The sequence below is a fragment of the Pecten maximus genome, chromosome 10 (assembly GCF_902652985.1).
Source record: "Pecten maximus chromosome 10, xPecMax1.1, whole genome shotgun sequence".
In the NCBI taxonomy this organism is placed as follows: domain Eukaryota; kingdom Metazoa; phylum Mollusca; class Bivalvia; order Pectinida; family Pectinidae; genus Pecten; species Pecten maximus.
Window position 1 is genome coordinate 4,365,217 of NC_047024.1, and position 24,020 is coordinate 4,389,236.

A 24,020-nucleotide genomic window follows, 5' to 3' on the forward strand; every position below is an offset into this window, starting at 1 on the left:
GCACCACTGAAGTTGAATCCAAAAGTCTTTAAACATATAAATTTAGCGGGCCAAACATTATTAGACCGACGTTCCGCCTACATACCATGCTAATGTTAACATCGGTCACATTCTCATCGCAGTACTACATCTACTACACCAAAATAAAAGTACAGCTGTCAATTAAAATATCTTTTATACGAAGCAAGGGGTCATTCCGCAAGTTTGGGTTACACAATGCTTCGTACTTATTGGTAGTGATGTTTTGTTTTGGAGGTGGTGTTTTGTTTTGGAGATACAGTTTTGTTTTGGAGATGATGTTTTGTTTTGGATACACTGTTTTGTTTTGGAGTTGACGTTTTGCTTGGGAGGTGATGATGTATTTGGGAGGTGAAGTTTTGTTTGGGAGGTGGTGTTTTGTTTTGGACGTGAAGTTTTGTTTGGGGGGTGGTGTTTTGTTTGGGAGGTGGTGTTTTGTTTTGGAGGTGATGATGGATTTGGGAGGTGATGATGTATTTGGGAGGTGATGATGTATTTGGGAGGTGAAGTTTTGTTTGGGAGGTGGTGTTTTGTTTGGGAGGTGGTGTTTTGTTTTGGAGGTGGTGTTTTGTTTGGGAGGTGATGATGTATTTGGGAGGTGGTGTTTTGTTTGGGAGGTGATGATGTATTTGGGAGGTGGTGTTTTGTTTGGGAGGTGGTGTTTTGTTTTGGAGGTGAAGTTTTGTTTTGGAGGTGATGATGTATTTGGGAGGTGGTGTTTTGTTTGGGAGGTGGTGTTTTGTTTGGGAGCTGAGGTTTGGTATTGGTATTGGTCAACACAGTTAAAGTTGTTCACTAATTAACCAATACGGTGATGTCATTGTACATGTATCTTGTAGCATAACACATACATTTTGTAAGATACTTTAACCTTTACTTATTCATTTTTTCCTTTTTTTTCTTTCTCTTTTAATCTAATCTAGCTTTTAACAATTTTATCTAGCAACGTATATTAGCTTATCATTGATGTCGTCTGCTATATGATCTATATGTACTATGAGACGTATATTAACATCTTTTTAGGATTTGTAGAGACATTTTCTCAATGGATCACAAAACAATATTTTGAAGGCATAAAGAGCGTTTTGTCACCAACTGTAGCGGCTGATGAGAATCTGTAAGTCAGTGAGACTGACCGGTATGATAGTCCGGTTGGATCACCATTTGTATATCTACCAGTGGATAGTTAATGAAGGCCATCTTATCTGATCTTACAGTAATCAGCTTAACGTGTAAATTTCTTCAGTCATAGACCCAAAACTCAGATGTCTAACCAATTTTCAGTTAGAGTTGAAGTAATCTGTACACGTGTCCCGTGATTATCAGTAGAGATGAGGTAATTTATACACATATCCCGTTCGATTTTACTACATGGGATGGATGTTCTTGGTGTCACAGGAAAGTGTTTTAAATTGTTATCCTAACGACACCAATAACACACTGTGGGTAGCTTACACAACAAAATGTACCCCGACTGATGATGTTCCTAAAACTGGGTCTTATTCAAAATGAGTCAACGAGTCTTATCCCTGAATTGGTTGTAATGGGACCAAATTTCTAAATAAGCAATAAAAATAACGTTCGCTTATTATGGTTGGAATTTGTGAAGAAATAAGTGCCGACATTATTATGAAATAGGCGGGGGTATAGCTACACCAATCATGTTTTGGTTGTCGCGATCACTACAGTAACCGTTAATCTGTTCTATACCGTAATTACCGGTCACACGTCGTGGGATTTAATTGGTTTTCGATAGGTATGTAGTATTGTTAACATAAACACGTGTTATAGAGAATTAGTGGTATGTAGTATTGTTAAGATAAACACGTGTTATAGCGGTAACCAATAACAAACATTACGAGTGACAGTCTACCATTGTTAGTCCACCCGTATGTCATTATCTCAGTACTGTTGTGTATTGTGAATGTGTTACGTATAAAAGTCCATACAAACATGTATTAAACCAATATATGATTATTTACACCAACAATTAAAGAACATTACATATTTGATGACCTATCTAATAAATTACTTTTCTGTACTTTACTGTCATCGAATTCAACAGCTGTGTGTATTGGTGTTGTTTAGGATTATAGAAAACTGTTCAACCATCAAGTGATAATGGGTATATATCGTTATAACATGTAAGTAGTATTCAGCCCAAACAAATAACTCGGGATCACGAGTTTTTATCAATCATAATACTTTCATGTTCTATTTAAAGTTTAAAATGCAAAACTGAAAGGTTTGACCCCAGCGTGAGGTGTAAGGCTTGTCACCGTAATGAATGCTGTCGAATACACAGAAACAACACTTGTAAGGTATGGCAGACCACTTCGTTATCAAGGGATACCATAGTGGGTCGCCCGAAACCCATATATATATATCTCCTCAAAATCAGCTTGGTGATTCCACTTAAACTTTCCTCTGTCGGGATTAAAACCACCGTACGTTTGGATAAAAGTATTCTCCGTCAAGTACATAATATACATTTACATTGAGTTGATGCCATAGAATGGACATGGACGTTCAATATTGACATATTTGATTTTCCGGACGTTTCTCGCTCTCCCTACCTTGGAGAGTTATGACGTTGTAAGAAACTCGTTGTACATAGGGACCCTAGCCTGTCGCCCATGTTGATAACAACGGACCTTCTGTCCACACGGGGACACTGGTTGAAGACCTTCCTCCGGCACGCAGATTTCACTTTCCCTGGGCGTGCGGCTTTTAATCCTAAAGATCACCTTATATCGTTAGGTACGAACACATTATGTAGGTTTTATGGAGTTTTTTTGTCGCCGGGGTTCCGGTTTAATTGACAAAATTGCACCGACGCGATAGTGTGTGAAATCTACACTTGTTTGACTGACGGATTCAAAAATTGCTCTTCTTCTGTCAGTGTTTCTTATTGAGGAAGTTCATCTCAGTGTTTCGTGCGACAAGGTTCAGCTTCTTCTGGCCAATAGTTATATCTAGATATCCACTAGAGGACGGTGGAGATCTTCGTTAACAGTGAGTGTAAACAACGGAACGGAAAATAGAACTTTTCATTTCTTTGATGAAAAGAAAAATTGTGCATATATTTGTTTCCAATTTTTGCGTTAACCAATTATCATTTATCTGCCAATATTGCACGGGAATCGGACAAGTGTCTCGAATAAACTGGAACCCAGTAAATCCATTGTGTCACAGGATTTAGAAATTGTTGCAGTTCTCTAAGAAAAGAAACATGCTATTCAATAATAGAAAGAATACTTTGGATCGATGATTGGAATACGCAACACCTGCATTTCATAAAACATTCCATATGTATTTAAACGGTTTGTATCAATAGCTGTAAGTGCTCAAGTCTAGCTGCAGTAAATGACTCGTGAGAAAAGGCAGGTCGCCATTAGTTCAGATGATTAAATGCTGAGTCCTGACGGACAATGATGCCAGAAAGTCCCCCATCATCACAACACTAATCATTGGTAAAAAAGAAACAATGCCCGCCCTGGTAACCGGCATCATGAGACAGGACAGGCGAAAACACCCCTACCCTCGCTACCTACGGAAACGTAACGATACCTCTCGTCTGGAAAGTATCCATGGAGTGGATTTGTCGGAGACCAATTCCCGGGTGTTACGACTGATACAGGTAAGTAGATAGAAGCTTCTGACACCTTAAGTCAGCCATCAGGACAGGCGGCTCTCTGACCTCACACGGCTGTTGACAGGTACATAGTTGTCTTTATTGATTTTCCGTATTCTCAAGATGATTGTATCCTGAAGATTTGTGTAGGCTTAGAGGTGTGCTTATATAGGAGTGCATTTGACAGGGTCCATAAGTCTGTATTATTGTGTCTGTAGGTAGAGAAACCATTTCTAACGGGTCTTAAAATGTGTTTAGTTGGATTCGTGTCATCTGTAGTTTGTACATTTAATAAACACGATTATGGAGTAGTCCAGGTATGTTAAACAAGATCTATGGAATAATGGTAGATAATAGGTTATCCTCAATCTTCCATATTATACTTACTGTGTGATATCACAATACCACTGTAACTAGTCTGTAGTAAGTGGGTGTAATCTCTGGGGTAACATCTGGAGATAGCCACATCATTATAACGTACATCCATATAGATCTCCCTACGATGCTGAATAGTCTTATCTGGAAAGTAGTTTGTTGTTGAGTTATAACTCGTCAATGATACTAAGGCCCTCAAATGTTGATACCTAGAAAATAACGAAGGAAACTCATTTACTCAAACTAGGTCTAACGAAATGTCATATTCTAATTCGTTCTCGTGCATTGAAGCAACGCCACTTGTTTATTTTCTTTAAATATCCACTGTTATTTAACATATCTTAACCCACATCCAGAGGAAAACCTCAAAATATTTGTGTAATTTGTGACGAGGCCGGTTTAATAAGTTTTTAATCACATGTCATGCTATACGTATGAATACCGCTGTTCTCATGTCTGCCACGGCTGTAAGACACGAGATGCGTCTTCAAGTTTGTTGATAAATCCTAAAAAAACGACCGATCGGGAAAATCTTACAATAATACACGAGATAAAATCCCATTACCTCATCCCAGACCTCGACAGCCTTCCAATCTAATACATCACAACAGATAGTGGTGATTTATTTTCAATTTGTCATTTTTTAGTGTGTTCACCTGTCAAACATTTACATGTATATAATACCTATGGGGTTATTATCACATAGCAACGTATAAAAACGGAACTTAAATATGCAAACATTGCGGAATGAACACACCTGTATGTAATGGGCGCCTGAGTGGTTAAGAATTATATCGATGATATGTAAAAACTCAAGTATACAGAATGAGGTGTGTACTATACGACATCTGAATATGATAACGGTTTAAAAGGATATAGAAATAAACATTGTATTGCGACAGATGCGAGGAAGGTACGTAAGTTCAAAGATGTATCGAGGCGAAACTTTTTGTCCTTTTGTCACTTTGCCTTTTTCTTTTTATTAATCTTGGTTAGATAATGCAATGGCGGACGTTGTTTTTTCTGTGTTTTCCAGTCATTAGTGTTGCGATGATAGGGATCAATGTAGGTTAATTAGTTGAGGACCTCATGTGATGGAGGCCAAATCTAGTCTTTCTGCTCTCTGTCAGGGTTGCAAGGATAACATTCAAAGAAAATACTTTTTTTCTGGAATCTAAAACGTTTACAAAACAAACATGTCTTCGAAGAAAACATTCGATCGCTCTGAGAATATTATGTGTTTAAAAATGTGTTGGCTTCACGTGTTCACGTGATCTGGTCAATGATAATGATAATACATAGCCCACTGATAATGGCGTCATTAGTACGATTCCAGTAATAATTGACCAGGTCAAAGGTATGTGAAACCTTTGACTTAGTACATGAACTTATTTATAATCACCTGTACTTGATGAGGGACATTGTAACGGTGGGGTCGTTATACCTATCTCATTAACTAGATCTGGTTCACTACAGGTGTTGACACACGGACTACCTACAGGGAATTATTGTATATTTATTGTATATTTACGATGATTGACTTTACAGAGCACTCTCAAATTTCGTGTAGTCTCGATTTAAAGGTCGTATTCACTGGAATTTGGAAAATAAATTGTCTTATTACAAAGGAACAATATGTTTAAATGGAACCTACTCAGGTTGGTGACCGGACTAGAGCGAACAAACAAATGCTAGGTTTTTATGTACTTAAAGACGAAACTTTGATGGCAAGCAGAAAACAAATTATGTCAAAAATGTGCAAAAAAACCCCGAAAAATACAAGAAAATAAAGAAATGAACAAAATAACAATAGCTTCAGTCATATCCAATTTCAGTAACAATGTAGCAGACAGCATTACCTCTGGCAGTTATCAGAAGTCAGAACCAAGGACAGCTATCAAGTCAATTTGTTGTTTTCTATATATCTATATATTCTATAGGAATTGCTTGGGTTCCCTCGATGTTATTTTTGTATTCCTGTATTACGTACGAGTAAATACTATCGGCATCTGTTACTTAACGTTATGACACGTGGCTGTGTACAGGTGTACCAGCTATTCAATGAATAATGCTATAACAAGTAAGTTTGGTTTAACATTTTATATCTCCAAATCATCTCGCCAGCTAAAGATTATATCAAGAGTTTATATGACCCAACTTCTCACCTTCAGTGAGACGATGTGAGTTAATAATCACCCCAACTTGACGCCTTTGGGAAGGTAACAACAGAAACTTCTCATCTGTATCTACATTAGACTACATCTATCAACTTTTCACTGTCAATAAAATAATACATTGTAACAAAATCTGTAGTTATTAATACATTGTGACAAATCATCAATTAATTAAAAAGTTATATAATACACTGTGTACACAAGGATGGTGATACGTGCTTTGTTTTGACCAATCAGAACAGGATGTTTTCTGTTCAGCGAATCGATATCCATTATTTTTTGGTTCAGATGCAAATGAAGCGACTGTAAGTGGCCATTTTGTAGCACCGCTGCAGCTTACTTCTCCGCTTTTAATAAATACATAACGACAACAGTTTTGTGAAGAAAACTTACCAGGTACCAACAGAAAACACTAAAATGACGTCTAGCAGTCCATTCAAAATGTCACTGTTGTTGTCAATGGTAACGTCATAATTATACCACGTCAAAGATCTACTTTCGTTTTTTGTTTTTACACACATTCTACTTTTTAGGAATTAAAATGAAATGGCTTCCCGTTGAATATTATAGATAGTTCACTCATACTAAAGAATATATCGATATTTCTCACTTGTGCTTCGGATTCCTTGAAATATTGAATTCTGACACTTTGTGATGAACATTGAATTCTGACACTTTGTGATGAACATTGAATTCTGACACTTTGTGATGAACATTGAATTCTGACACTTTGTGATGTACATTGAATTCTGACACTTTGTGATGAACATTGAATTCTGACACTTTGTGATGTACATTGAATTCTGACACTTTGTGATGTACATTGAATTCTGACACTTTGTAATGTACATTGAATTCTTCATTTTGTGATGTACACAAGATGTACATTGAATTCTGACACTTTCGGAGGTATATTGAATTCAAACACTTTGTGAAATATATTGAATTATATAACTTTTTATGCACATTAAATTTCAACATTTGCTATTAATAACATCTCAAATTACGTTTGTTGAAATTTGCGTTTAAAGTTAAAACATACATTTGTAGGATAGCTATACGTCCTGCACTTATACTAAACTTCAGTTTTAAAGAGGCTCCCTTTTGTGTTTTATGTATTTACCTCTTATGTATCTATGTATAAAGGTAACAGTCTTGTTTAAAGACTAGAAACAGCATGTTGTATGCCCAGGAATCACCCATACTTAACATGTAATTCACTGTGTAAACTTCTCATATAAAATGTTACAATATTCAACACATGACTGTGTATCACTAAAGTTTATGGGACACTTCACATCTAGTGCCTTATCTATTTAATGGTTTATTCATAAGGCAACAAAATGCATGTACTCCACTATTTTAGCACGTAATAAAACCTCAAATAAAAAAAAAGAAATCGATAAAATGTCAATGTATACATATATTACCGAGTTAAACTTTGTTTAAACATAACTTGATAAACAGTTGTACATGGAGTTTGTCGTAAGACATCAGATTCTCTCAACTTACGTCGTGTACGTAATATCTACATATATATATATCTGTACACTTTATCTCGATTTTATAAGGCTTTACTGTTGATGGGAAATTGAATATTGTATATCTTTAAAGTCTAATTGTAGAATTCTTCACCGATATGGATATAAAGTCAATCGACCTGTTTGGGATAAAATTAACACTAAACTCATAACAATTTATACCAAAATATTTTGTTACGGATATCAAATCCACCATACAAGATTAGCTGTAAGTAACTCAGTACATTGTTCCGCCTGTTTACTGTGCGACTAATACCTGAAAAGGTAGCTTTAAAAAGTCCGGACGATGCCTCTACTATCTTGGGACTGTCCATACACCATGAATTGTTGATCCTCGGCAATTCCTATTGTAGTAAATACCAGTGCATTTGCCCAGCGTGGTGTGTTTTTACAGTTGGAACAACACATACCATTTACACCAAATAACCATATCAATATTTCAGTAATGGGCAAAAAAACAAACACTGTTGATGTGAAGATTCATCACTAAATAGTCCCACGCTAAACCGGCTACACGTATCAGGTCTTTAGCATTTCGGACGGCACTCAGTCCCCAACTTAAATACTTGTATATTATTCACAATATTAGTATTATCATATTTTTGAAAAAGTTGCTGTGAATAATCTCTGCTAAAAGCATATTCGGGATAATTACTGATAGCCCTATTAGTTGGATTATCAACAAATCAATTAAATACTCGAAACATTTTGCGGTAAAATATCTTACAAGATAAATGATTCATTATACAATAAATTCGGTTATATGTGTGAGTTAACTTTCCCATGTTGTATCTAATATTGATAACTGTAGCCAATACAAAGACACATTTAACTATACTACATGTATCAAAATTGCTTTTAAATTATGTTAAACATTATAAAACCTTGATAGTGTGACAACAACTTTGATAAACTCTGTAGATTTTGTAAAAGAATACATAACATTTGCGACATGAAATATACAAGGTTCTAGTAAATTAATACATTACATCTGAATACTATGTACATGTAAAATAATATATAACATCTGTGTAATAAAATATACAGGGTTCTGGTAAAAATATAATATAATATATGTCTGATAAAATGTACAATGTTCCAGTAAAATAATATATAACATCTGTGTAATAAAATATATAAAGGTTCTGGTAAAATAATATATAACATCTGTGTAATAAAATATACAGGGTTCTGGTAAAATAATATATAACATCTGTGTAATAAAATGTACAGGGTTCTGGTAAAATAATATATAACATCTGTGTAATAAAATATACAGGGTTCTGGTAAAATAATATATAACATCTGTCTGATAAAATGTACAATGTTCTGGTAAAATAATATATAACATCTGTGTAATAAGATATACAAGGTTCTGGTAAAATAATATATAACATCTGTCTGATAAAATATACAATGTTCAAGTAAAATAATATAAAACATCTGTGTAATAAAATATGCAGGGTTCTGGTAAAATAATATATAACATCTGTGTAATAAAATGTACAATGTTCTGGTAAAATAATATATAACATCTGTGTAATAAGATATACAAGGTTCTGGTAAAATAATATATAACATCTGTGTAATAAAATTACAATGTTCTAGTAAAATAATATATAACATCTGTGTAATAAAATGTACAATGTTCCAGTAAAATAATATATAACATCTGTGTAATAAAATATACAGGGTTCTGGTAAAATAATATATAACATCTGTGTAATAAGATATACAGGGTTCTAGTAAAATAATATGTAACATCTGTGTAATAAAATATACAAGGTGCTGGTAAAATAATATATAACATATACAAGGTACTTGAAAAAGAATATATAACATCTGTTTTGATAAAATAAGGTTTGCAGGTGCGTGTAAACAATATATTCCAGGTCAAGTTATTTAGCTTTTGCTGTGGTTTTACTATTGCAATTGTATTTTAGAAAAAAAAAAAATAATAATTTAGGTTAAACTGTAGCTCCTACACCATTGTTACAGTAAATGTTCTGAGTTAAATATATGTGGGTTTATTTCAGGGTAGGCTAATCTCCTAATACCCATCTAACCTCAAGTGGATTAGCTTATCTAAACAAAACTACATTCTTATGTGACCGTTACCGCACACTGTATTTTACTGGTGTTTCCAAACGTCTAAGAAAGCCGCAAACGTATTGACAACTTCTCTACTTAAGCTGTGAAATTGATTTTGGAGATAATTCTAGTTGTTTTCCTGATGTACGTGTAAACAAAGAGGAGTACTTACTGGTATAGGTAACGGGAGATTTAAACAGTTACCTTGAACCCCGAGTGCTTGCATTGTTACGGTATATACAAGGCAGAGACTATCATTACAAGTTTATGTTGTGGTCGATACAGTCGCGAGACATGCTCACTTTTTGACGTTCTTTGTGACTTGAAAACAAGGTGGAATATATGTTCCGGGTAGAGACACACGAAGACAAGAACAAATCAACCGCGAATTATATCTATATAAGTATCAATGAAGGTAATGGTTACGCTTGAATGATGCCGATTAACATTAGAAAGCCAACATTGATAAGCATATTAACATTTTCAGTGAACGTCGTCGGTTAAGACTGGTTTTAAAGAATGAATTGTCTAATTTAGTGAGACGTCGGTTAGACAGCTGTTTGTTTAGCAGGGATCTTACTTAGTGACAGTGTTGTGAGGGATAGACCCTGATGTTTTCTCAGGAGAGGATGGGCAGACAGTTCTATATCCGGACCGTGTCGAGTTTCTCATTAAACAAAATGGACAAACATAGTATGTCATTATACCTCCAGTAATGGTCGTGGTGCCGGTGATCTAACCTCTTCTGGGTTCAGCAAGTGTTTGTATTGGTAAGCCCGAACTGAAGGAAAAGACCAATCTTTACTTAAAACGTCAATGAAAATCATCGACAAATTATGGAGTAGAAATTGAACAAACCAAATGATGAAGACTTAACATTCCCACTAACGATTGGTGATCCGTTTAATACCGTCCTTGATTGCTACAGAGGACAGGAATCTTAGAGATGGAGAGAGCAGAGAGCATGTTTCTGCTCCCTCAGCTTCATGTGACTGGGTTTAAAGTGAACGTAAGTACTCATTTGTGGACAAATCGCTTACCAATATAGGCTGCAATGATAATACAATTGTTATACCCATTGTGGTCTGTTTGGCCCGTTATAATATTCCTTAATCCATTGACGGAGTTCCAAGACTAACATATTAAAGGTTTAAATAATATATTGGTACTTATCTGCTGTTAAATTAGAGTTCAAGTAGTATTACGGTAATATGTAGTAAAAAATACAAAGCCGGTAGCTTTATTCATATAATCATTATAAATAAAAAGAACGTTTCCTGTCCAGAACCTGTCCAGTTTAATTGTCGATATTCTGTACAATGGTAACTCATTATATCTATATTATGTATTGATAATACACGTTTATGTCAATGAATATACTAATATATACTACTGGAATAGAGAGGGCTACAGTTACATGTATGGAATATTATATAAGTGTTTCTGTACGTTATAGTTGTATTTCAAAGTTAATGCATGTGGATGATTTAGACTGGTTTTTATTGTAGATCTTTATTTTAATATTTTAGACCTTTATTTTAAAGCGAGTTCATTTATACCATACGACACAAATCGAAGGATTGAATTATCAATATGACACTATCTTTATTTGGGAACTCTTGATTTCAGTATGACATTTCACGTTCGATTGATGAATTTATTTCTATATTGTACTTCACAACTTGGGAATTATATCTAAATTAAGTATTCCTTTCTAATAAATAAAATGAAATCAAACAATAACCAAATCTCACTTGACGAAAAGTCTATATATTTTCTATATTGTACTTCACAACTTGGGGATAATATCTAAATTAAGTATTCCTTTCTAATAAATAAAATGAAATCAAACAATAACCAAATCTCACTTGACGAAAACTCGTTATTTTATTTCTTTAGAGAGTACCTGTTCAATCCTGACACGACTGTTAATTTGAGTCGACGAACGCAATATATCTTAATCCTCTATTTAAATACCACCTATTCACTAACGTTAGCTCCATGTTGGAGTTATTTATAAAACATGGGGACGCTACTAACACTATATACTGTTACAAGACACCAGTTACACCTGGGTGTTTGTTCCTCGTTAAATTAACTTCATCTATTGATATATAAGTGAAGGTAATACTGTAATATGATACTTTGTATTAAAGTAATATGATACTATTAAATGTAATACAATACCATAAATTAATAAAATACTATGTATTCATGTAATACAATACTATGAATTAATGTGATATAGTACTATGTATTAATGTAATATAGTACTATGTATCAATGTGATATAGTACTATGTATCAATGTGATATAGTACTATGTATCAATGTACTATAGTACTATGTATCAATGTGATATAGTACTATGCATCAATGTAATATAGTACTATGTATCAATGTACTATAGTACTATGCATCAATGTAATATAGTACTATGTATCAATGTACTATAGTAATATGTATCAATGTAATATAGTAACATGTATCAAAGTGATATAGTACTATGTATCAATGTAATATAGTATTATGTATTAACGTGATATAGTACGATGTATCAATGTAATATAGTATTATGTATTAACGTGATATAGTACTATGTATCAATGTAATATAGTACTATGTATCAATGTGATATAGTAATATGTAACAATGTAATATAGTACTATGTATCAATGTAATATAGTACTATGTATCAATGTGTTATAGTACTATGTATCTATGTAATATAGTACTATGTATGTGATATAGTACTATGTATCAATGGTGATATAGTAATATGTGTCAATGTAATATAGTACTATGTATCTATGTAATATAGTACTATGTATCAATGTGATATAGTAACATGTATCAATGTAATATAGTACTATGTATCAATGTAATATAGTACTATGTATCTATGTAATATAGTACTATGTATCAATGTGATATAGTAACATGTATCAATGTGATATAGTACTATGTATGCGATATAGTACTATGTATCAATGTAATATAGTACTATGTATTAACGTGATATAGTAATATGTATCTCAAAATGTACTACCAGGTATATCAACAAACAACAAACACGTCTGACTAATTCATATCAACAAACACCATACACTTTTGACTTCATATCAACAAACATCATACACGTCTGACTTCATATCAACAAACAACAAACACGTATGACTAATTCATATCAACAAACACCATACACTTTTGACTTCATATCAACAAACATCATACACGTCTGACTTCATATCAACAAACAACACACACGTCTGACTTCATATCAACAAACATCATACACGTCTGACTTCATATCAACAAACAACACACACGTCTGACTTCATATCAACAAACATCATACACGTCTGACTTCATATCAACAAACATCATACACGTCTGACTTCATATCAACAAACATCATACACGTCTGACTTCATATCAACAAACATCATACACGTCTGACGTCATATCAACAAACAACATACACGTCTGACTTCATATGAATAAACAACATACACGTCTGACTTCATATAAATAAACATCATACACGTCTGACTTCATATCAACAAACATAATTCACGTCTGATTTCATCTCAACCAACAAACACGTCTGACTTCTCACAAGGAAAGAAATCGTGATGTCCACCAACACCTTTCCCATAGCCCTAATCAGCCATAACTCTTATATTACTAGATTATATGTATCATGCTCCCAAAGCTACAATATCTGCATGTTGATATTATATCGATATTTACCGATAGACAGTCCAGTATAAAGTTTGTCGTGTCTATCACCATGAAGGAATAACTGTAACGAGTAAGATCAATATATACAACATTAAAATGTCATAGTTATGAGGAACATCGATATCCAGAATACAACCATATAAATCATAACAGAAAAAATGTCTATAGACACACGCAGATAGTTTAATAGAATATCAAAATATAAACACAGAAACCATGAAACCACGATTACGTACTCGGAATCGGGCGCCGAAGGACATTTATACAAGACAGAGTTACACATGTAATTCACATAATGGCGCACACAGCAAATCTATTCTTTATTATACATTTGTTGAAAAGAAATACATAAATAATTTCCAGTTGCTAATTGAAAACATGTCAGTTGTCAGAAGTATGAGAATACACTTGCTGTAATTCAATCCTAAATGTCGTTTAAATTGTTTGCACAGTTAAAAGTGTATTGTTCAATCTATCGTGCGTGGCCATGGGCACTGTAGGTAAAGGTAGGCTTGGTGACATTTAGAAGTGTTGGCACATACTTAAGGTGTCTATCAGCCATCCATAAACTACTCGGGTCAATAATCTATAGGAGTAATAGTTAATCACAGCTTGTTATAGCAGAAAGTTATACTTTTGTTCGAACACCTGATTAATTAAACTCACGCTAATTACAAAATGTGTATACATGTCAGAATTCGTAAATACGTAAATATTTTAATGTGTGTTAATTACAACATGCCTATACAAATCAGGTGGAAATACGTACACATAGTAACTTATACCATGTTATAATACTCTCCCATGTATCACAGGAACATGTAATGTCACATAATCAAATCACACCTTTAATATAATATAATTACCCTGTTATAATGCTCTCTACATATCACAGGACCATATAGAGTCACATAATCAAATCACACCTTTAATATAATATAACATATACCCTGTTATAATACTCCCCCACGTACATTGTATCACAGGAACGTATAGAATCATATAATTAAATCATACCTTACAAAATGATATATTATATACCCTGTTATAATACTCTAATATCACAGGACCGTATAGTCACACAATCAAATCACACCTCAAATAGAATATAACATATATATATAACTGCAGTATATAGCTGTTTCGTTTTTCCGGGACTCGCCAATGATATTAGATACATCACACAGCTGTGTAGTCCTCCAAGGACTCGTCAGTGATGTTAAGAACATCATACAGCTGTTTCGTTTTTCTGGGACTCGTCAGTGATTCTTGGGTATAAAACAACGCCGAATTTTAGAAGGGAGGAGCAATATGAACCTAAGCAGATATTAGTATGTAAAACAATAGTGTACATAAACCGCAATATTCATACAATTTTACATTTTTGAATATTACCTATAGAGTTTTAACCAGTGCCACTAGTTGTAAGAATTTTAACGTAGCCCGCATGATAACGGCAAACCTCGGGGACTCAATTACAACCTGCTAATTTCCAGGAATTGTACAAAATTTAATTCTACATAGATAAATAAAGGTATTACACTAAAAACTGTTACATATATCGCTATATAAATAACCCTATTATCCTGTTCTATTTAAGTTTACGTCACACAAAAATAGTCTTTTGACAGTGTATCCGATTATCACAAGACAGTGTAAAAATTTTCGGATCATATGGCACTGACTTCGCTTTGTTATACAGACAACCTTGACAGTCTGTCATTAATTATTGACGAAGGAGCGTGGAGATGTTCCTAACAACAGTTACAATGTACGTCATCCCGTCTCGTGATTCTGTTCTTACAGACGTCAATAATTGATATCGTCACACAACTTTGATGTTATGAATGAATATTAATCATGCAATGTAGTGAAATCATACTAAAATTGTAACGATGGGAGAGTGTCACCCCTACGTACCTTAACATGAACTGTTTTATATAAGTTTGCCGTCTTAGTATCAAAATTCCAACAGACTGAACAATCACTGATCCTGTTGATTCAAAAAACATAACATTATACCAAGGTGTGATGCAAATCATATTTCATTATCGCCGAGACAAATCCCATTAGTACGAATCCGGAAAGCATAATAAATAACCACCCTTCTAAAGTGTTACACGTATTCTTATATCTTTGTTATGACTCACCTGTTGATTGTAAGATTTCACTACCGTTAGATTATAATGATACACTTTCAGGAATTTAAAGTGTTGGGTAGAAACTGATAATGTGGTATAAACACGTCCCTATGTCTATAGGTTATACCTCTATTGATATTGAGTTGTATATCATGCCTTCCTGGTTATTATGCTGTAAACACGTGCTTTACATTGATTAGATATAATAGTCACGTACTCTGTTATGTATCGGTGTTATTTGGTGACTGCTACATATCATAACAATGTTTTGTCTTTACACTGTTACAATATTTTATATTTACATATGTTATGTCGAAATACAACCTCCACAGAGCTTATGTTAACTGTGACATATATTTGATGTTAAGCAAAGGTTCTTGCATCATATAGCATATCAAACGGTTCGATCCTTTACCCGATTATTTGTAACATTGACAAAAAAACGTAACTTTTGTCACAGAACTTCATTTGGCATTGAAGTAGGCATTTTATGCAAAATCACACATTTGTATTTTACTACTGACGACAGTAAACGATCCATTTAGACACGACAAATTATCATGATATGTAAATGAAGCAATTATCATCCCAGGATACATGTAAATGATGTGCAATATTCTGTTTAGAACAAGCACTAAAATAAATACGTGCTAGACTGGAAAATATTATCAAAAGGCTGATTACTTAGACATGCTATAAAGCTGCTTATTTTCTTCTATGAATGCATCTGTAAATGGTGGCGTCTTTCTTTGAAGTTTGAGGAATACATGACACTTCACATTTGTGTAAGAGTGTGTGGTCGTCAACGTCAGTAATATCACAGCAGATTTATAACTGGGTTTATACGAGGACAGTAAAGTGTTAAGGATCATAAACCGTGGAATTCTCAACACCAATCAAGAAGCAAACATTTCATGCGAGCAGTTCAATGTATACTTCAGTCTACATAAAATTTACATCAGTTCGTCTTTTGATAAATCGAATCGAGAGATTGAATGACCACTTGCCGTACTAAAAAAATTAAAATCAAAGGAAAATCTCCTAGTTGGTTATGACACAAATAAACTATTCTGTAATTTAATACTGTTATGCCGATTCGTGATCAGGCAAGATACATAACTGGCTGTCACTTCTACAACACGGCCTGGTCAGACTATGTCTAGGGTATTATTGAATATTGGAAAGCAACCATCACATTTTAGGGTGTCAAGACATTAACCTACATTAGACGTGTTCCTATCCGTACCTCAGTAATACAACGTAGCCCGTTCCCACTTCATCTCGTGGACATTTATATAAATAACTTACAGGTCGGCTAACTTAAACCACATTAAAACTCCAGACTGCCCGGTAAAACGATATTTAAAAGGCAAATTACTCACACTGTAGTGCACAAGAAAACATTTCTATTATACCAAACGTTAAGCTGGATTGATTGCAGTAATCTATTTGTAAATTCCAGCTCCACCCGAATTATGTATTCCACTGCACAAGTCGCATGATAGAGGCGAGTCTGAGGACTCCTTTAACCCAGCTTAACGCAATTCATTTCGTGCCATATTGCATAACAGGTAGACCCCGGTCGCTCATCTGCGGTAGTGTAACACAATATTAAAGTCAGGGCAGGCGAGACTATCGTCAATATTCGGATTACGTACCGTTTTTAATGACATTTTATTAGTTCTGACGATCAATTGATAATAACATACTATCCCGCGTCTCTAGTGGTAGCTACACCAATAATCTATATCACTGTTATTTCCCCCCGGATACAATAACGTGGAGGTTTAGGTACAACATGACTTCGTCAATCTCACAAGCTTCCGATCAAATATCTCAAATATATTACTTCTCTGTATGATGATATTCATTCGTCAAATTCTATCTTCATACCGTTCATATTGTATCAGTCGATCTCCTGTATACTGAAAAGTATCCCATGTCAAGGCTTAAATCAGTTTATAACCAAACAGAAATAACAAATTTGGATCATCGCAAGTTTGTGCTTTTTGTTTATATTGGTTCCTCTGAAGGTGATTCAGCCTGCTCTCCATTTCCGAATACTTTATGGTATCCTTTCATGGGATCCATTCTTACCTTTAAATTCACATTCCAATGAAAGGTAGGAGTCTCTCGATGCTTCGACTTTTCATTAAAAGCTTCTTAATCCTATATTGTGGAAAATATTTAGATCGCCAATTACTACCTGCCCTAACTTGATCATAGCTTTATGGAGTTGAAGAACATGAATTTACTGAAGGAGGGGTTATTCTAAGGTCACCGCGAATGTTAAACTACAATCATAGGCTCTAAATGGCCAATAGCCCTAAGATATAATTTGGGTCATTTGGTACCTATAGTTAGAAGGTGTGCTTCGTCAAATTTGTAGTATACGTTACTTTCACACTAAGCAACCGGAGTTTCGTGAATATCTACCGTTTACGAAGAGTATTTAAAAACATTACAATACATCCATAGCATGTCACGCTGATATGTGAACACAACCGTAATTAAAATTCAAAATGGACGCAAAGAAGGAAAAATATGAACAAAAAAGATTTCACGGCGAAAATTAAAAGTGTGTATGGAGACTGAGACAGTGTGTCTGGATAGGTATGCATCGACAGCACCTGATATGTAGACCTTGGTCAGAATAAAATAATGTCATGTTCTCAAGATGAGAGCTTGGACAATGACAACGAAAACCAGATATAATGACGAGCTTAAAAAACTTCATAACGACCATGAATCTTGACCTACACCAACTTGAACCTCTCTGTCCTGTAATGTACTGTTGCTCGTCAAGTAAAGTTCACTTTTTTCAATATCGAGTAAACGTTTTCAGTCGAATGGTATCAAACGTCTTTCATTGATGAACGAGTTAAACGTCCAAACAAACCTATGATAAATAACAAAGTGAGAACTGGTTATTAACTAATGAGATTTCGTTGTATATGGACTGATTTATCAGTGTATATACAACAATTGACGGTAAGTGAACACGTTAAAGGTTAAGTGAACAAGGTCTCTGTATACCATTCTATGTTGTAAGTACTGACACACTTGTATTATAAATGTTTTATTGAAAGTTAACCAGGTCGAGTTTGTAATTAGCCTTACATCGTTAGTGACATTTAAGTACTAATAGTTCCATTAGCCTGACGAGTGTTATACTAATGTTTGATCAATACCGACACAGGGACAACAACAGTTTTGTGTTTAAACATCCATAGTCCCTTAATGAGGAAACTCATGTAAAAGCAGTAGTATGTACTAATTAAAAATACAATACCATTGGAGTTCTAGGTCAATAGTAACCACTATAAACCATTTGTTTGTTCTTTGATGCAAAACTTCTGAACAAAAACGATAATGGTTACCGTTCCGGAATACTTTGTTTATCCTAGTTACATCAATTTTGAATTCGAATTGCGGGTTGTTTGCTAGATTTTGGATTTTTTATCAAGAATCTGCTGTGTTCACTAAAACAAAACCTACATATCATAATGTAATATAGATATTCTTGTTGCGAAAACTTATATGTATAAAAGAACGTTTCCACTATAGGCTCATGTATCGCTATATTCTAAGCCTCATTACCTATAGGAATTAATCAGATTTCATGAGTATGACATCTACTATTCTTCTCGTTTAAATCGGTAGTTTTTTATTCCTGCTTGACAAAAATCATGTTTCAGATAAGTTATGTTATTTTTTATTGATTTGCTCTAGTTAATATATTTTGTTTTACACCACTTTATCGCCATGCCATCAGTCTGCCAAAACATGGCGAAACATTTTTAATAATATACTTACAAGTTTTAAGATATGTATGTGTATGTAACAAAGTAGGCCATTCCTAGACACTGACCGACTGATTTGTTATTACAGGCAGCTAGTGATGGCCGGAAGAAGGCCACAGTGTTACCTCCCCTGCCCATTGAGAGGGAGCCAACCTTCCAGCGACAGCCCAGGACATTACAGTCACTTCAGGGCAACCCTGATGAGGTAAATATAATGTCAAAGTTGTATAAATAATATGTATTAATCAGGGGAGATAAATATAATGTCAAAGTTGTATACATACTATGTATTAATCAGGGGAGATAAATATAATGTCAAAGTAGTATACATACTATGTATTAATCGGGGGAGGTAAATATAATGTCAAAGTAGTATACATAATATGTATTAATCGGGGGAGGTAAATATAATGTCAAAGTTGTATACATACTATGTATTAATCAGGGGAGATAAATATAATGTCAAAGTTGTATACATACTATGTATTAATCAGGGGAGATAAATATAATGCCAAAGTAGTATTCATTGTATGTATTTATCGGGGGAGGTAAATATAATGTCAAAGTAGTATTCATTGTGTGCATTAACCAGGGGAGGTTAATATAATGCCAGAGTTTCATGACCTCAAGCATATGGAATTATTTTTTGAAGTTAATTAAAATCTCTTATTGATCACCGGCAATGAGCATATAAACAACATACCATCTTTTTTTCAAACAAGATTATAAGAACGTAAGTTAAGGGACATTGGTAAAACGTTACAATATAATTAATAATTACAGTAAATATTGAGTTCAGTGTTGAAGGATTATAGGTGATTTGTTTCCCATTTTGATAATATAATAAAGAAGACGTGTTAACTTCGAATTATAGTAGTTGGTCAACGTATTACTTTACAACGGTAGAACAAGGGTTGTACAGAAGACACATAAGAAATACAGTAAAACGAAAATGAAGTAATCTGCGCAATACAACCGTTCCGTCCTTCTAGGACTCGTCAGTGATAGTAAGGGCCTATAGTGAGCCTAGAACATAACTAAGGAAAGTCAAACTAGGGCAAAATAATTTGAACATTTGTATTTCGCAGAGAAATAATTAAGTTGTCAAAAAGTCGTCAACTGTGTTGTTACTCTATTCGCCTTGTGAAAATATATAAATACATTATATATACAATTGTTGGAGTCAGTGGGTACATATTTAATCAACTGTATCCATGCTTGGTGTGTGTCCTGAAAGAATATTTTAATTACAGGCAGCAGAGAGCCATTGGCAGATACAGAGCAAGAAGGTTAGCATGGATGTGGATAAACGTATCGTCAACCACCTGAGGGTAGGTATAATATACGTATCTCAAAAGTGAGAGATTTTATCCAATAAATATTCGACACAGCAGTAACTGTAAACAATCTTTAAACCAGAAATTAATGTCTCATTAATGACAAATATCTAATATACATATTGTAGTTAGCCTGTTATGGAGTCCTTTAGATATTCATAATATATATTTGAATGAATTATAAGTATTATCATCTTTAGTGGTTAATGTGATCATGGTCATATTAAAACAATATAGACCTTTCTACTAAGCTCCACAGACGTAATAGAATAATCATAACTTGTAGAAACAGATATATAAAAACAAAATATCTAATTTGTCGAAAATCTCATAAAAGGTTAATTTATAACTTATTGTATTGCCTTTAACAGAGGAAAATGAACAAGCGGTTACAGAACCGATTAACGGCTCTGGACCCTAGCTCAGACGAAGTGTCCAATAATGATGGACAGGAGTGGTCGAACGCGAGAAAGGCGGGCAGTGTGAAGACGGTGAGTGGACATAGAGTATAGAGTATTTGTTAAGTAAAATAGAGAAAGTTAATTACAGCAGAATTAGTCATGACAGGTAATAAAGATATATTGTCCGGACACAATGCTCAGAAGTTGACAAAATGACAATGAAGACGAGGAATATTGATAGAGAAGGCATTACAGACACGATACAGATCGGAAGCGGAACTAAGTATACTGAAAAACCTGCTTCATCATTGAAAATAATTGTTATTATAAACATGTTTCACTATTTACTATCTGAGAGACAGTGGTAAGATAACTAACTGGAAATATGGATGCATGTACTTCAATGCTGACATTATACAACTGTCTTTTAAACAGATTAGTAATTGTTTTTTCTTTTTCTTTTTCTTTTTTTCCCCCTCCCAAATCTGATTTATTAATCTGAACATTTTATCTCCGCAGCCAAGGAACCATGAAAACGAACTCTTTAACAAATATTCCGATACCGGGGAGAAGTTAACTGTAATGCAAAGTCAACGTAAACCGTCTCTTAAAAAGACCAAAGTGTTACACAATGGACACCACAACGGTCATGTGAACGGACATTTCACCAATACCCAAAATGGCGTTCACAAAAAGGAGACGATTAAAAAGGAAAGCAATAACAACCATATTGATACGACAACGACTCGTTCAAAACGTGTGCCGTCTGTCACTATTGCTGAGGAAGTGCCGAAACAAAACGGAACCCATCAAACCACGGACATTAAAAGTGTGGGGGAAAATGGTGAATCAAAAGACACGAAAGTCAAAAACTCAAATACTAAATCATCTACAAAAGACGTAGACCAGTCTGAAAAAACGGACGAAGGGGAGATTGACGAAGACGAAACATCTGATGTGGAGGAAGAGGACGACGACGACGAATTGTTTGACCTAACAAGACTTAAAACAAAAATAGAGAGTCCTGAACCGGAAGAGATAGAAAGCTTCCGGAAACTCAGTGTAAGTCCCGTACAAACCCCGTGCGTGTTACGACCATTAACCCGTGGGGAATCCCAGTATGGCGTTGGGGACAGAATGACAGACATTTTGAAAGGCCATGTGCACCGGATGTGTCAGCCCGAGAGTACAGTTATTCCAATATATATCAGTTCCGGTTTTACAGGTAATGACAATGTTTATCATGTCCAATATCAACTTTATGTGTTCAACTTTGAGACTTGCATAATCAAACAATGAAAAATATCAATGGTAATCCTTTTTATGCGTTACATCATAATATTTTATGTTTATTTATGTTTTTATTAATCTCGTTAGATACGTTGGCTGAGAAGACAGCTTTCCAGGAGAAGGTATCACTTGACCTGAGGGAGTACTGCGCGGCCCGGGGGTACGAGCTAGAGCTGTATGACCTACACTGGGGTATGGCGGACACTATCACGGACGATCACTCGTATCCCGACACTTGTCTGGCCGCTATAAATGGGTGTCTGGAATCTAACCCTGGAGTCAACATGCTCGTGAGTATAACAACTTATCAATCTTTCATTGTTAACAGGTTTATCTCGAATGAAATTAACCTTATTTCGGTTTGTATGAATACATTGGTCAGTTCCGTATTGCTTCTCTGCAAATATTTCCAAAGTGAGCTGTCCATGAAATGTATAATTCTACGATCTAATATCGACCTTCCTTTTCATTTTGTCTCGCACAGCTTTTGCTTGGGGAGAAATTAGGACCATACATTCTGCCGTCAAAAATACCCGTGGACGAGTTCAACGCCTTTTACGATTTTGTTCAAGACTTCCGCCAAAGGGAAATTGACCTTATAAAAGAGCAAATAGAAGAAATATCATCCGCACGAGCTGAGCGCGAGCGTCAGCGTCAGGGAGCCGAGAGCATCCTTACCGATGCCACCGACAACTCTGGGGGAGAAAAGGAAGGCAGTGCGAGGACTGTAGGGTCGGGTGTATCATCACAAGCAAAGACGAGACGGCAAAACGCCGATTTGGTTAAGGCTGAGGCCCAGACCATTAAAAACCTTCAGGAACAGGAGGCAGCTTTGGTTGATCCCGAAGTCCTCAAGGAATGGTACAGTCTAGATGAGAACTGCATACCCCCAATATACAAGTTGGACAACATCAGGTAAGTGTTTCCTCGGGTATTGGATAACTTCAAATAATTTTATATTTAATGTCTTGATAGATAAATTGAATTTCCACAAGCTTTACAAATATCTTTGCTGTCAAATAATAAATGCAATTGACGTGCTACTCGATTTTGCAGCACCCACTACAAAGATTTTGCCAATCTGAAGAAGCGGGATGCGGCAAAGAATTCGTTTACAGAGGTCGCAAAGAAAATCCGCAGAATATTTGATGAATTTACACCTATGGTGATCACCGATCCTTTTGCAAGGAAGACATATTTCTCAACCAGTAAGTACGCGGTGAAGCAGTTATCATATCGGATATTTGTTCATGATTCTATTGCATAAAGATATAGAATCTAACAATCAACTTATAGTACGTGATGTACATTAAACTTAAAACTATACCATCACTAGGATTAAGAAGGAAATACCCGCACTAGATATAAATTATAGCCAATTGATATAAAAATTAGTTTCTACTTAACCGTTTGGAGCTTTCGAGATCTATAGCCAACGTATGTTGAAAAGAAGGAAGTTCATGTCGCAAGTG

General features: G+C 34.7%; 1 protein-coding gene across 3 annotated transcripts in view; it reads left to right on the top strand.

Moving 5' to 3' along the window:
• Window positions 1-24,020, top strand: part of LOC117335608 — a 46,771-nt gene that overhangs the window by 13,890 nt on the left and 8,861 nt on the right. The window contains exons 1-8 of one of the 3 annotated variants that reach the window (XM_033895728.1): window positions 2,635-3,658; window positions 19,609-19,725; window positions 20,774-20,851; window positions 21,229-21,348; window positions 21,778-22,483; window positions 22,636-22,838; window positions 23,033-23,463; window positions 23,605-23,756. In XM_033895728.1, coding sequence (XP_033751619.1) covers window positions 3,506-3,658; window positions 19,609-19,725; window positions 20,774-20,851; window positions 21,229-21,348; window positions 21,778-22,483; window positions 22,636-22,838; window positions 23,033-23,463; window positions 23,605-23,756 — 1,960 coding nt within the window. In that variant the 5' untranslated portion in view covers window positions 2,635-3,505. Of the gene's footprint in view, window positions 1-2,634; window positions 3,659-10,137; window positions 10,843-19,608; window positions 19,726-20,773; window positions 20,852-21,228; window positions 21,349-21,777; window positions 22,484-22,635; window positions 22,839-23,032; window positions 23,464-23,604; window positions 23,757-24,020 lie in introns of those variants that run through there. The other 2 variants (XM_033895730.1, XM_033895729.1) reach the window with 2 other exon arrangements.